Source organism: Gouania willdenowi, chromosome 6, assembly GCF_900634775.1.
Source record: "Gouania willdenowi chromosome 6, fGouWil2.1, whole genome shotgun sequence".
NCBI lineage: Eukaryota > Metazoa > Chordata > Actinopteri > Blenniiformes > Gobiesocidae > Gouania > Gouania willdenowi.
This window is the reverse complement of record NC_041049.1, coordinates 26,299,960-26,318,557: the sequence shown is the minus strand read 5'-3', so window position 1 is coordinate 26,318,557 and position 18,598 is coordinate 26,299,960. Positions and strand designations below refer to the sequence as shown.

General features: G+C 38.2%; 1 protein-coding gene across 1 annotated transcript; it reads left to right on the top strand.

The window, feature by feature from the left end:
- The first annotated feature begins 1,006 nt into the window (after positions 1–1,006).
- On the top strand, positions 1,007–17,270 carry LOC114465931 (cholinesterase 1). The gene is made up of 8 exons (XM_028451307.1): positions 1,007–1,547; positions 5,401–5,602; positions 10,325–10,458; positions 12,615–12,742; positions 12,961–13,079; positions 13,209–13,349; positions 13,410–13,582; positions 16,815–17,270. Exons 1-8 carry the CDS (start codon positions 1,059–1,061, stop codon positions 17,268–17,270), a joined length of 1,842 nt encoding a protein of 613 aa, XP_028307108.1. The 5' UTR covers positions 1,007–1,058.
- Positions 17,271–18,598: the final 1,328 nt, after the last annotated feature.

Sequence of the window (18,598 nt, the reverse complement as noted above, 5' to 3'; positions counted from 1 at the left end):
TTTGTGAAATTTGTGATATTTTTTCTCATAAAAATATAATTTCAATGGTTAATAATAAATGTTAAATATTAAATCAAAATGTAAATGTAAATGTAAATCTAAATGTTAAATCTAAATCTAAAGGTAAATCTAAATCTAAATGTTAAATCTAAATGTTAATGTTAAACGTAAATAGTGAATTTGCATATTAGCTAAATATTTACTTTCACCCGTGATATTTATATTTAACATTTATATTTATATTTACCATTTAGCATTTAGATTTAAAATTTAGCATTTAGATTCAACATTTATATTTGACTGTATCATTTAGATTTAACATTTATATAACATTATAAATAAATTGTACATTATATATTGCATAAATTATGCATTATAATTTTAACGTACAAGAAAAAAAATCACATTTCATAAATATTGCTGTAAATCTAGTCAAAAGTAGCATTAAAAAAACATATATTCTTATTCTTGAGTTAAAATAATTATTGTCTTGGTTTCTTATTTCTTTTCACCTTGTTATAATACCGACTTGGAGCCACTGTTACAAATGTATTTGGGATGATTAAATATTTCTGATTCTGGTTCTGAAATCTTCCATGACTGTTGTTCTCTTTAAGGCCTCTAGAGAGCAGCATTTGCTAACATGCCTTCATTATACTTTTAAAGGGCCACATGGTGTGTATACTGCAATGTTTTTAACAATAGTGATGATCAAGGTTAAAGCCAAACTAAAGATATTATGAAAAGTATATTTACTGTATAATCATGAATATCTCCTCACTAAAACCTGCTAAATGCCAAATGTCCCAGTCATCCTGTCCTTTTGATAGGATTAAGTAAAGACGGTGTGTGTTTCATTAGGAGTCCTGAGACGCAGCTGGTTAGACTCCAGTAAATGAACAGTGGGCAACAAGACAGAACAGTGGTTGTCTTGAGAATCTTATCAACTCAATTCAAGTCACAAGAATCCAGAGGGAAAGGTTTCCATCACTAGAACTGTGTTGTAAAGCCTGATCCATTCTGGTGTCAGTGAGTAGGCTATAGTTGTTCATGACATCATGGAGGGTTGGTGGTGCTTAATGCTGCTACCACTGCTGAGCACGAGCCTAATGCTTTCCTCTGGAGAAATGACAGAAAATGACGATGACCGCCTTGTCAGCTTTCTGAAAAATGTTTTCCCTGAGCTGCTGGAGAGAGATGAACCAATCATCTTTGGCCATGACTTTGGAGTGAACTCCCTGAAGGACCAGGAAGGCTCAGAAGAAGCATTATTCAAGCTGCCATTCAAACCCAAAGCTGTCAACCAGGCTACAAATGGAGCTTCAGGACCTGTGGTGTCAACAAAGGATGGTCAGATTCAGGGGCTGACTACAGAAAAGGCCAATATATTCTATGGGATTCCATATGCAGACCCTCCTGTTGGGGCTTACCGCTGGAAGCCCCCTAGACCTGTTAGTGCCTGGCAAGGGCTTTATGATGCCTCCTACCCCAGAGCAGCCTGCATGCAGATCTGCACTGGACAGATAACTGAAGAGTGTCCTCGCACGGTAAGAAACATGTTAGACTGTCAATCTTTTATATGCTGATATTTAACACTTTCACCATATCTAGAGTTACAGACACTCTATTCTCTATGTCTAGTTCAGGGCTCACCAACTTTTCTGCAACTATGAGCAACTTCATAGGTACTATATATAGTCTGAAGTGCTACCAGTTAGAAAAGCACTTCTTATACACTACATTTTCATGGTTTCACTTTAATTAGAGGGTAAGATAATAAGGAAGGCTATAGCAGTAACTTAAAACAGCAGGAGAAGAACAACGTGAAACACTTTATTTCCCCTAATTAATGCAATTGTTTCATTTTCATAAAGTTTTATAAAGAATGCATTTTTAAAGATATATCTTACATGAATCATTAAATAGATCAGTGGTATGTTGTATATCATATTATATATAACTATACCACTGATCATACACCAGATCTGCAACACTTAAAAACATTTGTCACAATGTTTCAGTGAAAATACAATAAACATTACATTTATTTAATACTAAAACACATCAGCAGTATTTAACTTTAATAAGTACTAACTAACTACATCTCTCATCTGTATTTGTCTTTGTGAGTTTGGTTCCTGGAAAGTTAATCTGATTTTAGATGAAACTCATTGGTGATCAGAGCTCCTGAGGGCCCCTCACATTTTCCATGAGGGCTACCTGGTGCCCACGGGCACTATGTTGGTGAACCCCTGGTCTAATTAAACAACAAATTGCTCAAATTGCGAAGTGTTACACTAAGTGATGATAAATCCATTGTATTTGACAAAAACCCCACAAACGAATTAATTTATTTATATTTAGTGTTAGTTTATTATTTATTTTATTTATTCAGTTTATTTCCGACACGGTTACATTCACTTTTTTTTACATTTTTTTTTTTTTTTTTTTTGTACATGCCGAAAAAGGAGACGAGAGAAGCAGCTTGTTTTTCTAGGTCCCGTCCCCTGTTTTGTACACCGAAAATTAACATCAAAGCTTGTCTCTCTGGTCAAACATTCTTAGGTTGTTCTGAACAGTCCTTTTTTGTGTAGGATTTATTCTCATCTGTAGTCAGTGTTGTCTTTTTTTTTTTTTTATTCCTCCTCCTCTCTATCATTGTTCGTGTCGGCCTTGTTCCCTGCCAGACGTTGTTTGCATTCCTCCAGTTCAAGAAAAGTTCATCTTCTTTCGAAGTTTTTCGAAAGGTTTTTCCCTTTTCATCCATGACGTCACCACTCGGGAATGTCTCTTTTGGACACACAAGTTTGCAGCTTGTTTTGTCTCTACATCAAGGTTATTCCAGCTGTTGTTAGTTCTATTGGCAGTGTTATATTTTCCACTGTTAAATTTAACCCTTTCTTGTAAACACATTACTATGACTTAGTTCATAAGCAAGGTAGTAATGTAGTCCTTAATCACCCCACCACCTAGCAATTGAAATGAATAAGTGACAGACCTTTTTTACTCTTGGTTTCCACATTGAATTCAGTGTCAGTAATAATCACAGTCTTGTTTCCAGTGTTTATATAGATTTGGGTCCATGTCCATGATTACCATCAGTAATGTTGTTGTTTAGGTGGATCCTTCGTATTTTCCCAAGTCTTCCATCGATTTGATGAATATTGGTTTTCCGTTCTCTTCTCCCAGTGGTGTGATATAAATCCTGCAGTTTCTCGTCCAAGTCTTTAGAATCTTTCCTCCTTTTTTTATTTGGCGTGCCTTCCATGCAATGCTTGCGTTTCGTTTTGTCAAGTTTTCATTAATAAATACCTTCGTTTCCTTCAGTTTTTTGCCTTGCTTCAGTAGTTCGCCTTTAAATTTCACATTCGTGAAGGTTATTTTTACAGCTCTGTTATCATTTCTCTTTGGCAGGAGATGGCAGGAGTTGATGTTGTCAGGGTTCAGGACAATGTCCTTCGACTCCAAGTAGTCAATGACCTGTTGTTCAATCGATTTTGTTTCTTCGTCACTCGCGTAACTCCTGGGTATTACCTTTAGGCCTGTGATGGTGACATCTTTCTCTCTTTCCTTTTGTTCTAGCTCTTCAACCCTCGCGTTCAACAGTTTTATCTCTTCAGCATTCCTCTCATTCTGCTGTTTCAGTACCTTTGCTTCACTTTGAAGGTTTTCCAGTGAGTTTTCCAGCGTGTTTTCCAATGACTTTATCTCGGCAGATAGACCGTCTTTGAGATTTCGTAGACCCTCGCGTATCATCTCCTTGACCTCTTTCAAACCCGGATCAGGTTCTGGAGGGCCTCCATGCGTTTTATTAACCATTTTTTTTTTTTTGTCTTGGGCCCAATTTTTCAGGCTGTTCAGCTGTAAGCCAGCTGTAGCCAAGGTCGTGTTATCGGAGCGAGTGAAAACACGTCTGCTCTCTCCAAAAGACCAGTTATCAAATGGTGCTTTCATATGTAAAACTGTAAGAAGTTTACCATCATTTAATCCATTTATAATGTTTACATATGTGGGTTTTCTTTATCATAATTAAAATTTTATGAGTAAAACTGAAACAGGAAGTATGGCTAGTGACTGCTGCAACTCAGTTGATAACTTGTTACAAAAGTCTTTCTGGGCAACAAAATCAGAATCAGAATTACTCTTTTTATCCCAGTGAGAAATTGTTGTGTTACATCCACTCAATAAATACTTCAAATAAAATAACAAACACCAAACAAGGAGAAAGAAGATAAGAGAAGAAGAAAGGAAACGTACATAGTTAAGTAACCGTTAACCAAATAAAAGACCAAACACCAGAGCACACGTTACCGTAGTAAAAGTAAGATAAGATAATAGTATGACTGTCATCAAGTGATAAAAGTGTTGGAAGCTGTGCGCCCTGGCAAATATTGTGGATATTCATAAAATGTGTGTATTTGGAAGGGCTGAGATATCTACAACTGAATTACTTTGTATATTTACACAGTGATTCATATAATGCAAGTTTAATTTGATGTTCCCAAATAGAATAAAAATTGGTCACAGACTCATGAAAATGTAAAGATTGGAAATTTTCTGTAACCTATGATATATTTATAGGGCAGAATATTGTAGAATCCTCTCGTTTTCCCACCTAAAATTTACGGCCCACTTAATAATAATAATAATAATAATAATAAATTAAAAGGTAGGGTAGGCAATTTTAAAAAGCTAGCATGATTTTGAATATAGCCTCCCCGATGGCTCCGTCTTTACCCCCCTCCCCCTCCCCGATGGCCCACATGCATGCGCACAGCTGCTGCAGAAGAGGAGCTCAGCTCATCGCTTGTATTGTGTAGAAACTTTGTTGTCTCATGTCTCATTCAGCAGTAAGTAAACAATAAACTTTACCTTTATATATGTTAAAAAACGTTGCGTCAGCGTTGACGTGTTTTCAGTGTGAGCTCGTGCATGCGAGGGATCGAGAACGAGCAGGGAGACATGATTGGTTAGATAAAAAGTTTGTTTTTTTCCATTGGTTGAAGTTATTACATGTTTACAGCTGCTACAGTTGATGGATTTCCTTCGTTCTTTTTTCAGAGCACATAAGATTTTAATTTAAGTAAAATATATATATGTAAAAATATTTCTGCTGCTGAATGACCAGTTTTCAGGGTAAATTGACTTTCTTCTCTATGGTATTTTTTGTGCAGCAGAAATGAAAACACTGATGACATGGATTTAAATATATTTATGAATGAGGAATTGCTTTCAATGATTACATGGAAATGTATTTGTTGCATCTGTCAAACAGTGACCAACCCCATGGTTAGCAATTTGCTCTATTTGATTAGTAAAATTGTGCAGCCAATGGTGTTAAGTAATGTGATTTTCCACAGCTAAATACTGGATGTTTGTGTCTTCTGATGTTTCTTAAAGGTCAGTGAGGACTGCCTTTATCTAAACATCTTTGTTCCACTGGATGTGGACTTCAGTTCCCATGTGAAAAACCTCCTGCCTGTCATGGTGTGGATCCATGGAGGGGATTTCATAGCTGGGACAGCTTCCAAGTCGCTGTACGATGGACGCTTCTTCAGCAACTTCACCCACACTGTAGTTGTAAGCATAGAGTATCGCCTTGGTAAGGAAGTTTTCTTGGAGAATTCCTGAGAATTAACCTGTAAAGTGGAAAAGTGGATTGGTCTTTATTACACCACATGACAACCATTAATGACATTATGTGTGCAGGGATAAAGAAAGGGTTAGTATAAGCAGTGGATCGTTGTTAGAAAGGTCATTTATAGGATTATTGTAGAATCATGTATTCTAAAATAATGGTGTGCTTGTCCCACCACAGAGGTCTGCAACCTGCGGCTCTGGAGCCTAATGTGACTCTTTGACTCTTATACAATGGCTCCCAATAGCTTTAAAAAAAAACTATTGAAATAAAGAGTTATTTTTTACAGAGGCTATTAATGATTAGTGACAAATAAAATCAAGATATAACAATTTGTTAACCTAAAATAAATCACGTTGTGCAATTGACTCTTCCTACTTCACCTCCTGCAACATCTACAGACCATCAACTTTCCTGCACCTGTGGCTAACCTTACGTTTTTTAAATCCCTGATAAGATAACTAAACCAACAATAACACTATTCTGGAAGAAAATAGAGATTTTAATTGTGTGGGGACAGATTCATTTAACCACCAATGTGCTGGCTAAATATGCATGTTTTATGTGTGGCAAGAAATGAGAAATTAGCATGTGTTGATGACATGATCATGTGTTAACAAATTCAACCTTCTTAATACATTAACTTGCAAGATACTGTTTTATTTCTTGAAGTCAATTTAATTTATTTTATCTTAAACTGTTTTTAAGTTGCCATTAACATGATCAATAAAAATCAAATCAAATTAAATTAAACTTTGTTCTGTTTAACTTTAACTATATAGAATTGAATACACTGAATTGTCTTTATTGAGAAGGTATTTTTTCTGCTCCGGGTGGACTTGAATCCAGGTGAGATGAGGTTAAATGGCTCCTTTGAGAGTAAACGTTGCAGACCCCTGTCCCACCACATTGTGTGTGAGAGTAAGACTGTATAGCAGTGTTCATTTTGTTGAACATGTTTCCACCATAGTTTTAGTTGACTACATTTTTTTTAATTACAATAACTACACTATGACTAATTAAAAAAAACAAAACAAAAAAACAAAAGCTATATTGTAATATATTTATAAATACAAACAAAACTTTAATTTTGTCACATGGGACTAAATCCAATCAGAACAACACACAAAGCTTACAGGACCAACATGAAACACGAGACAGATAAATTACATGAACACAATTAAACTTCACAGGACGACATCAACCAATCAAATTTTAGGGCTTGTGTGCAGAGATAAAGAGAGCTATTTTAGCTAATGCCCAACTCATTGCGTATCAGTAGATTTAATCAGAGGTTCTTAACACGTGGGTCAAACACATGTTTTTCACGAACTTAGAACCATGCCTAGGCAGACAATTAAAGCTGCTTAACCATAGTTTAAAATGTACCTACTTCTCATCAACTACTGATGCCAGTGGGACTCAAAAACACAGCCAAAGTGACTAATCTGTTGTTTGCATGGTTAAAAAGTTGTTGACAAAATATTAGCAAATGATGATATTGAGGAGAGTGAGTGATTGTCTGTCTGTGTTGCCCCGCGATAGACGGGCGCCCTGTCCAGGGTGTACCCCCCGCCCAGCGCCCAATGAGAGCCGGAGATTGGCACCGGCAGACCCCCTTGACCCTGAATAACAGGAACAAGTGGGTCTGAAAATGGATGGATGGATGATATTGTGGCTTCCACAGAAATACCTGATTAGGGCCAATATACACGATAAATAAAGCAGGACAAGAATGACGAGTTTGCATGTTCTCCTCCTACTTACGTGGGTTTTCTCTGGGTACATCATATTATTAATAATAATAATAATAATAATAACAATAATAATAATAATAATGCATTGGATTCATATAGAGCCTTATTTTGGTCACTCAAAGCGCTTTAAATGGCATTATTCTTTCACTCCACACTTAGTGGTGGCAAGGTGCTGTTGTAGCCACAGCTGCCCTGGGGCAGACTGACAGAAGCGAGGCAGCCATAGTGCGCCAATGTGGGTGAATTAAGGACACATTTACCATGACTGTTTGGTTGATTGAAGACTCACCCATAGGAGGGAATGAGTGTGGTTGTCTGTCTGTCTGTGTGTTGCCCTGTGATGGACTGGTGCCCTGTCCAGGGTGTACCCCCACCTAGCACCCCATGACTGCTGGGATAGTCACAATCAGAGCCCCGTGACTCTTAAATTCGTAATTTTGTCATAAATACACTGAACAAAATATAAACTCAACACGTTTTGTTCTCGCAAGCAATTGTCATGAGCTGAACACACTAAAATGTTTTCTATGTAGGCAAACGGCCTATTTCTCTCAAACGTTGCTCACCAGTCTGTTAAGGTTGCACTTGTTTGCTGAGATAATACATCCACCTCACAGGTGTGTCATATCAAGATGCTGATTAGACAGCTTGATTATTCCACAGGTGAGACTTAGCTTGCCCACAACGAAAGGACACTATGGTATAGTATAGTCATCACAAAACTATACTTTCTTTGTAAAAAAAAAAAAAAAAAAAAAGTTTTCTGCAAGAAAATTAAAAACTTTACCCTTATAATGAGATCCTGCCCAGATAGCACACGAGTTCACAACGTCGGCACGATGAATGAGGTTGCATTGACGAGAATTATTATGGAGAGCGTTTGCTCATAGAGACGTCGGCGTTTGGACGATGGATTAAAGATGCTCAGCGCAGCCTCTCTACAGCTTATATTAACCTTTATTTAGCTCGGCTCATTCAATTAGTATAAATATCTCCATAGTTGAGTATTTACTTAAATCTGATAGGAATATGGCAGTATCACAACAACAAAAAACAATATACTACCATTAAGTGGCTTATAATCTCCTGCCAAAGAAAAATGATAACAGAGCTGTAAAAATAACCTTCACGAATATGAAATTCAAAGGAGAACTACTGAAGCAAGGAAGAAAGCTGAAGGAAATGAAGGTTTTTATTAATGAAAGCCTGACAAAAAAAAATGCAAGCATCGCATGGAAGGCACGCCAAATAAAAAAAGGAGGAAAGATTCTAAAGACATGGACAAGGAACTGCAGGATTTACATCACACCACTGGGAGAAGAGAACGGAAAACCAATCCTCATCAAAACGATGGAAGACTTGGGAAAATACGAAGGATCCACCTAAACAACAACATTACTGATGGTAATCATGGATATGGACCCAGATCTATATAAACACTGGAAACAAAACTCAGACTGTGATTATTTTACGGAGACTGAATTAAATGTGGAAACCAAGAGTAAAAAAAGTCTGTCATTTATTCATTTCAATTGCTAGGTGGTGGGGTGATTAAGGATTACATTAAATTTAAATTCAAAGTGTTTATTGTCATATGTGCAGTTAGAAACACGTTTTCCTGTACAATAAAATTACTACCTTGCTTATGAACTAAGATATAATAATGTGTTTATACAAGTTAAATCTAACAGTGGAAAATACAACACTGCCAATAGAACTAACAACAGCTGGAATAACCTTGATGTAGAGACAAAACAAGCTGCAAACTTGTGTGTCCAAAAGAGACATTCCCGAGTGGTGACATTATGAATGAAAAGGGAAAAAAACTTCCAAACACCTTCGAAAGAGGAACTATTCTTGCACTGGAGGAATACTAACAACGTCTGGCAGGGAACAAGGCCAACGATAGAGAGGAGGAGGAATAAAAAAAAAAAAAAAAAAAAAGACAACACTGACTACAGATGAGAATACACAAAAAAGGACTGTTCAGAACAACTCAAGAATGTTTGACCAGAGAGACATGTAAACCCATGTACATTTGAGATGGTAAAACAGGGGACGGGACCCAGATAAGCAAACTGCTTCTCTCGTCTCCTTTTTGGCATGTACAAAAAAAAAAAAAAAAAATGTTAAAATAAAAAGTGAATGTAACCATGTCGGAAATAAACTGAATAAATAAAAATAAATAATAATAAAATAATATGTGGACAAAAGAAAGAAAGAAAGTTTATGAACATAAATGTATTTTCAGCAGCATGGCCAAAAAGAGCCCCAGCACAAAAACAGCTTCATGGAAGTGACATTTTACATTTCTACAATTTTCTACTGTAAGTAGTATCACTGATTTTAGGGGGGAAAAACACACAAAATGACGCATTAGGAGTAGAATGCCGACGCACGACCTGAGGCCGACATTGGCGAGACGTATGTGTGCTATCTGGGTACCTTCACAAGAAGGCAGTTCATTGATAGTGAAAGGGATATTTCCCTATTTCAAAGTTAAAGCCACCTTCATTTGTCTCCTAGTAGGAGACATTGCTTTGGAACACTGTTGCATATAAATAATAAACTAAATATTAAAAGCAACACATATGCGTCAACATACATTTTAAAAACCAGTGTGACATACAACGACTGGCAGATATGCTACTGTCTGTGAAACATGCTAGACATTTTGGTTTCATTGTAAACTTGTATAGAAAGTCTGCCCTACAGTGAGTATTTATCATTTTAGGATCAGTCTTTTGTAAATGAAAGTATTTAAATATAAAATGCTTGCTTTTGTTTGCTGTTTTTCTTCAAAAAAGATATTTCGGATCTGTTGAGAAGAACAGGACTAAATGACTCCTATTGATAGTCAGTCACACTGCAGTATTATAGGATTAAATAGACGTACTTTCTCTGAGTTGTTCTATTCTCTTGTCTGAAGGTGCTTTTGGGTTCCTCGTCTCGGGCAAAGAGTCTCAAACCTCAGCTGTGGGAAACTATGGTATCCTGGATCAGCAGGCGGCTCTTCTTTGGGTCCAGAGGAACATTGCTGTGTTTGGAGGTGATCCCAGCAAGGCAAGTATCTACACAAAACACAGAACATTATAGCATGAAAAAATCCATCTGATCACATTTTAAAGCCTGATTTTCAGGTATTCTCATCGTGACAAGAGTTTGGTTGCATGTGATCTAACTCTGTTCTTAGTACTAATCAAAATACACCACTTTAGCTTGCTGCTCACAGTGGGAATAACCACATCTCAAAAAGAATTGTGAAAATGTCACATTAATTACGCTATTGTTCATCAACAGGATTATGTTCGTGCAGCTTGGAACAAAAATATGCTTTAGATGGCAAAAACTCACTAACGCACTAACTAGTGTCATAGAAAATGATGTGGTCCAGCTAATGATAGGGGGTTGGTTTGGAGTAGGGCGGGGGAATGGTAATGGTTCAGGGTTATGGTTATGGGTACAGACACAAGTAATGGTTAAGACAATAAGTAAAGATAGTTTAAGTCAGTGGTTCCCAAACTTTTTGCGCTCAAGGTACACCAAAGGACAAGTACAAACCTGAAGGCACACGTGCAAAATAGCCTTTATAACAGGTGTTATCACTCATATCATGTACAATATCTGTAAATGTGCATAATTATTTACTAATGCCAAATAAAATATGACAATGACAACTATATTACTCATAAAATATTTATTAACAAAATATTTTAAAAAAAAATTTTGGTATAGAGTTTTCCCTCTGTATTATGAAATAAGTGCATACAAAGTAGTAAATTAAAAAAATATTATTTTTGTGTAGTTGTATATTGGAATAATTAGGGCCCTATAAAATTTGTTTAATTTTTTCCAAATCTGAGTTTAGGAGTCAGGGATGATTTACGTAGTTTAGTCGCTGTTTTCGGGTGGTTTAGGCGGTGTTTAATGTGGCCAGAATGGGAAGGGGGGCGGACGGTGCACCTAATGAGGGGTCCCCAGAAACTATTCCCCATTAAAAAAAAACGTTCCTTGCCTCACGGTGACTGCCGTGATTCCATCCGCGATTCCGTTAACATGGATTTTATAGGGCCCTAAATATTAATGTGCGGTTGTCACAAAATCCCACAGCAAAGCCGGACTTGCCTCACGGCACACAGTTTGGGAACCACTGGTTTAAGTAACTGAAATAAGAAAAACACAGCTTTGTTTACTTAAGTAGTATAATAGTTTAAAGTGTTTAATAAGACAAATGATAATATCTCATAAAGACATTTGTCTTATGCACATGCTTAAGACACATTGTAAAGCCACATTGCCTTATAGGTTTAGTACTGTAAAAGAGGGAAGTCAGCATAATCTCTCACACATGCTGAAGAGACAGCAAGTGGCTAGAAACCCAGAGAGGAATTACACCAGCAGAAAACAGAAAAACACCAAAACTGACAACCTACCAAATACTAAATAGAAAAACCAGGACAAAAAAACTCACGACCCTAGGCATAAAAACTAAAAATGATAATTCTGTGGCACATGGTTCCTTGTTGATCAAATGATCACAGATTGTTCCACATTTCTGTAAATGCTGGATATAATTATTACATCAGCTAATTGATATCTAATAACAGTGTTTAAAGATGAAAGATGTATGAAAACGTGTTATTGATTGATTCTTGTCCTACGCTTGATATTTTAGTCAAAGTATTTCAATTTAACATATTTTGTTGTAAAAAAGTAAGAGTGACTGTCCTCTATGGGTTGAAACCCAGCTGTTATATTACATTTTGCTATTGGCTGAGAATGGTGGTTTGTGACATTTTGGTGTCTTCTTATCTCATGAACCAACACTGTTGGCCCCGCCTCTCCCTTAAAAACTATACGCCTGTAGATTCTGCAATCTGTGGTGAGTAGGTTGGTATTGAGAGAATTGTGAATAGAGCGGTATAGTGAGTATTGAGTTCTTTTAAACTGGGCGTCTCAACTGCTCCAGGAGACCCGTCAATAACCAAAGAATTTTTTGAATTTCCAACCTCGACGCATGTCAGCCAAAACCTTGTTTTAGTTACTCTTTGACAATAGTTACCCATATTTCTATGTAGGAAACAACCTTCAAAATAAAATAATAATACCAAATTGTTTATAACCTTATACTTGGACCAGTTTGTACTATAGAGTGGGTGTACCATAGAATATCCCCCCTCCAATGTTTTTTGCTAAGTCTAATTTCACTTTTCTGTCAGGTGACAATATTTGGGGAGAGTGCGGGTGCTCAGTCAGTGAGTCTCCATCTGATGATCCAGAGCAGTCAACCTCTGTTTAGACAGGCCATCCTACAGAGCCTGCCCTTCTCCATCCCTCTGAAGACCAGGTGAGAATCCTGCAGCTCAGGACCCCAATAGCAACCAACCTAAGGCTAGGTTTGGCTTGACAGTACAAATCACCCCAGCCTGACAGTGAGTTGCTAAGTTGATAAAAGTATGTAGCACAGTGTTTTGTCAAGGTCTTGCTGCGTTCTGACCTCAAAGGAAAGGTCCCCTCACACTCCCATCAGAAGTGTGATTTTATTTCTCTGTATCTCCTTCACAGACATGACGCCCTGAAGCTGGGAAAAGAGTTTGCTGAGCAGACAAATTGCTCTGTGAGCGACATTGTCTGCCTGCTTTCTCTCTCTGCACAGGCCATCCTCAGAGCCCAGATGAAAACAAGTAGGACCCCACAAACTCCAAATTTAAAGCAACATTCATGGCTGTTCACCCGGTTACATATACAAACACATGAGTTTAAGGATTCTAAGAATTTGACAATCTTTGGTAATTTTAAATTTTTTATTTCAGGCGCCAAGATTAGAAACCCCTTCAGGTTTCTGGAGGCTTTTGAGACCTGGGGTCCACACATTGATGGGGAGTTTATAAAAGAGCAGGCAGTCACTGCATTCCTAAAAGGCCACTGGCAGAAGGAGAAGTCTGTGTTGCTGGGTAAGTGATACACTTAGAATGAACAGGAAAGGCAGTGGTAACTGTTCTTTGTCCTTACAGGTACCACCTCAGAGGAAGGGGTTCTCTTTGCATATGCCATCTTTCAAAAGCCAGTCTCTGCTGTGGAGTCCACTGTGTACATAGCAGCCATCTTCAAACAACACACTTTACGTATCCTGCATACGTACCTGCCTTTATACAGAGACACCGACCACAGGAACATGCTGGCACAGGTATGGGGCACTACAGAGTTCTAGGGCTGTAGTCAACCAAGGAAATGGTTGGTCGACCAAGACTATGGCACACGTAGCGATTTGTCGACCAAAAAAAAAAGTGCTGTGCTGCAGCTGTCAGTGCATTGTCCTCTGATCGGAGAACAGGGATAGAATTAAGTCACGCTTGAAGCATCCACTGTTGAATCAATCCTTTTCCTTCACAATGTCACGGCAAATTTGCGGTTGACCTCATTTGGAGACATGATTTATTGCTCTGGTTGAATGATGGAGTCCAGGCGAGGCATTGATGATTTTATAAAAAAAGGTTTATTATAAAACTAAGTAAAAAAGAGTACAAAGATGGACAAAATTAGTGACCGCCCGGGCGGACGTCCGATGATCGAGTGGCACAGTTCTAACTCATCACGTATATTCCCCCTCAGTCCCCCTCCCTCCTCCCCCCGGGAGATAAAGAGGACAGGGTGGAGGTGATAGAAGAGGGTGAAAAGAGACAGTTTCTTCTTTGGGTCAAAACAACCAGTTCTCTGGTATCTCCTGATTGTCGTGAGTGTTGGAGGTGTGTGCGTGTATGGTGTTTGTGTGTATGAATGGATGTGTATTGGGTGTGTATGTGTGACTATGTGAGTGTGTGTAGGCTTGTGACTGTGTGATGCCTCCGTGTCTGAGGGATAAGATGTGTTTTGGGAAGCTGACCTTGAGAAGAGAGCAGAAAACATGAGACAGCAGAAATGAAAAGTCTCAACTTAAAGCCTTAAAAAGAATAAGGTCTATGAGTAAATATGTTAATAAACATTAACTAACAATTTTGGCCCTGACAACAAGAACATGGATTATCCTTATATTTGATATCCATCCATCCATCCATTTTCATACCCGCTTATTCCCGTTTAACAGGGTCGCGGGGGATATTTGATATGTGGATTATGTAAATAGAGCTATCTCTAGCACACGCTGAGCACCTGTGTGTGTTTGATGTGCACTTGTTTCCCTGTGCGCTGATCTTATGATGACATTAACTGTCATTTCTATGAGGAAAAATTAGGTTTTAATTGTCGGTTTCGGGTCGGGCACGGATATAAATGCCTACGGACCTGTAGGTTTCACTTTCAAGTTTGTGCCAAAGCTTGCATAAGGTTCATATCATAAATGGGTGTGTGTTTAACCACCAAAAACCAAAACAAAATATTTGTTTCTCTTTTTCTTTTCCCACGTTCTTCTCTCCACCTCCTCATTCATTCTCCTGCTCCGCTGCACAAAAACTCTGAGACAAACACGACAATGCACACTCGGGTCAGAATGGAGCCACAAACCATTCACACTGGAGTCTGATACAGGTCACATTTTATATGTGAACAGATGAACAAAAAAATTGTAAATCAGCATTAAGGCCGCTTTGGAGAAGATGTGCTCGGCGCTCTACGGGCGTGGATGGTAGGGACGCAGAGGACTCGCTTCGTAGCCAGAACAAGCCTGGGGTATCTGCCCTGATTTTGTTTCCACACACCAGTGCCCTCTAGGTCTCTCTGATCTATGGACACAGGTCAGATAGTGGAGCCCAGAGTTTATAGTAAACATGGTGATGCTGCTTTTAGTTGTTATGCTGCAAATAAGTGGAACAAACTGCCAGCAGAGCTGAAGTCAGCATCTAATGTGAACATTTTTAAATCAAAGTTAAAGGCACTTTTTTTCTTTACTGCGTATGATTGAGAGAGAGATTTTTGGTCATGTTGTTGTTGTAATGTGTTTGTTGATGATTTGAATTGATTTTACTGATGATTTTAAATGTTATTGATTTTAAGCTGTTGAATGTTTCATCATGTAAAGCACATTGAGTTGCCTTGTGTATGAAATGCGCTATACAAATAGGTTTGCCTTGTCTTGCCTTGCCTTTGCACAGCAGGATGAGTGTGCAGATGAGTCAGGTTGATGCTGTCGTCTGCTATTCATGCTGACTGAGCACATGCTGCATTGCGTCATATACTTAATTGACAGCGGCGAGAGTTAACAGGGAAAAAAGCCTACCAACTTAGAAAATATATCAGTAGACTATGTTACTAAAATCGCACAAATGTCACACATTGTAATTTTACTATTTTGCAAATAATGAACAACTTTGAATGCTGAAATTGAAAGTCATAGTCCCTGCATATTAAATAAGTCTGGTCGACCAATCAAAATCTTGGTCAGCCACGACGGCATCGACCAATTAGTCGACTAAACGACCAAAGTTGGCAGCCCTACAGAGTTCTATGCAATGTTTGTGTTGTAGCTAAAGTCACGATCCTTTGACAGATAATGGACTTCGTTTCAGCTGCCTGTGGAATTGAATCAGACCTAAAGCTTAAACTTAACTTTCACTTTTTTTACTTCATAACAAGAACCCCACTTGTTGAACAAATATTTCAGCTCCTGTCGACTATAATAACGTTAAAAAAATAACTGAAATTTTCTTTAAAACGGGACACTAGACACTAATTAAAATAATTGAGAAACAATTACAAATATGGATTCACTACTCTGCAAATAAATAACACACGTTTTAATACTATTAATATGTTGCCACATCTATGGCGTCAATACATACGCAGAAAACATGTAATGAGCTCTTTCTGTGTTTAATTTGCAAGTTCTCCATGTGTTTGTGTGGGTTTTCTCTGGATGGTTTGGTTTCCTGCAATCATCCAAAAACATGTATGTTAGGTTAACTATAGTTTATAAATTGCCCACACTTGTAAATAGTAGTAAGTGGTTGTCTGTCTCTTTGTGTTTGCACTATGGTGGACTGGCCCCCTGTCCAGTGTATACCACATCCTAATGCACGTTAAGAGCTAAAGATAAGCAGAAAATAACGAGTCAGCAAAGTGTTGGGGTACATGCAAATTTGATTTATAATTATTGTAATGCGAGCTCTATAATTGTTTAAAATAAAGATGTTGCACTGGCAGAAACCAACTGCACCTCCACCATTTGCACAACAGTTTCTATGTATACTTTGTATTTGTTTCTCTTTTAAATATTTATCATTTTCCCATTGACTCTTATTTACTGTAATATTTCTTACTCACATTCTAAATGTGACTTTGCAGCAGCAGCAAACAACTATGGTACATAAAATGCTTAAAACTTGAAGTTCATGATGATTTAAAGATTCCCTTTAATCATTGAAAAAAAATGCAAGAATAACTTAGAATAATTAAAATAAACCTGTAATCTCTCCTTTTCTCTTCAGATCATCACAGACTACGTGTTTCTGTGTCCATCCAGGAAGTCAGCACGTGTTGGCACTACAGCAGGCAGTGAGGTCTGGATGTATGAGTTTGACCACGTGGCTTCAGACCACCGCGTCTGGTCCGGTCTCACTTTCTGCTACCAGCACGCTTGCCACGGGGCAGAGCTGCCCTTCTTGTTTGACTCGGCCTCAGTGACTAACTTTACACTGACTCTTGCTGAAAAGCTGCTGTCCAATCGAATGTTGTGCTACTGGGGGGCCTTCGCTCACACTGGAGACCCCTCCTCCAGGGTCCATCAGACGCCTTTTTGTCGAGAGCAGCGTCTCCCAGTCTGGCCTCGCTACTCTGACACCAGTGGCTGGTTATTCATGAACCTGACAGTGCATTCACATGCTCAGGTTGGTACTAGGGAACATATATGTGACTTCTGGGACCAACTATCCATCTATGAGTAATGTGGTTTTCGTCATACTTTTTGATCAATTATGACAGACTCAAGGGTAATTAGACAATGGACAGAATGTTTTTAAGACATCAAAATAACTGTCTTTAAATAATTCAATGAATCAGACTTTATTGATATAGGAATTTTCATTGAATACATAGTAGATTACATTCCACATGCAGAAACAATGTTTATATTGGTTCACAGTCAAACTGGTGAAGGTGAATCTTGAACTAACTCTGTAGAGACAGGCATCTGAACAAACCAGACCCCACTGCTATAAAACTGCAATGGGTTTACAGAGAGCCCGCCCAACACATTACAAATGTCAATGGGTGATTTGTGACACATTCATAACAATTGCAACGAAGCTCAATCTAACTGGAGAAGGTCCATTACAGCGTGTAGCATTCATCCATGAATGCTTTAAAGCTGCAGTATGTACATTTTTTTAATGTAATTTGGTCAAAAATCTATAAAAACCTTTTAGCGCACTGTAATTCAAAGTGTTCTGAGAGGACACTGGACTTTTGCTCCTTATCTTGGCTCTATATTTAAGCTTTAGAAAACAGGGAGTGGGGCGCTCTTTTACAGCCAATCAGAGATCTGTTTACAAACCAAGTTCTCCATGAGCTGTTTTGGGCGTTACTATTGACTGTTCAACAAAAGTCGATTCATGTTCACATGAAGTCCCCATGGAGGGGTACGGCAAAGCAAGTCAAAAAAGAAAGAACAATGTGGAGAAGCAACAGTCTAAAGGCCCAACCATACCCAGGCAGAACGGACTCCACATACTTGTCTCAGATGGAGAGAGAGAACAGACAGAATAAATCTTGTGTAAACCTTGGACAAGCATATCTAATGTGGAGAGAGTCTGGAAACAGTGTGGTGTGGGTCTACTCTCTGCTCTGACCTGCAGCTGAGAGTGCTGCATTCGGGGGTTACTGTGAACGTGACTGCCTTTGAGCGCTTTGGGGCTAGCCGCAGCACCCGTTGCTCTTTAAGGACAGTAACTACAGATTGCTACGTGCTTTTAGTCTGTAAAACATCAGAAAACTCTTAAATAACACAAAAACACAGTTGCTAGATGTGTCAATAGTCGCTTAAGATGAGTTGGAAAGTTGCCAGATTTAGCAACAAAATCACTGCTAATAGCTCCAAAGTCATGCGCATTCACGGGGATGCCGGTGGTTTTGAAAACGGGGGTGGGGAGGGGGGAGCATAGTTGTTTCTATTCCAGGCTCTCGATTCTACATACTGCAGCTTTAATTCCACAAATGCATTATATCAAATTACCAAAAAATCATCATAAATAAAAACACACATCACATGATTTTT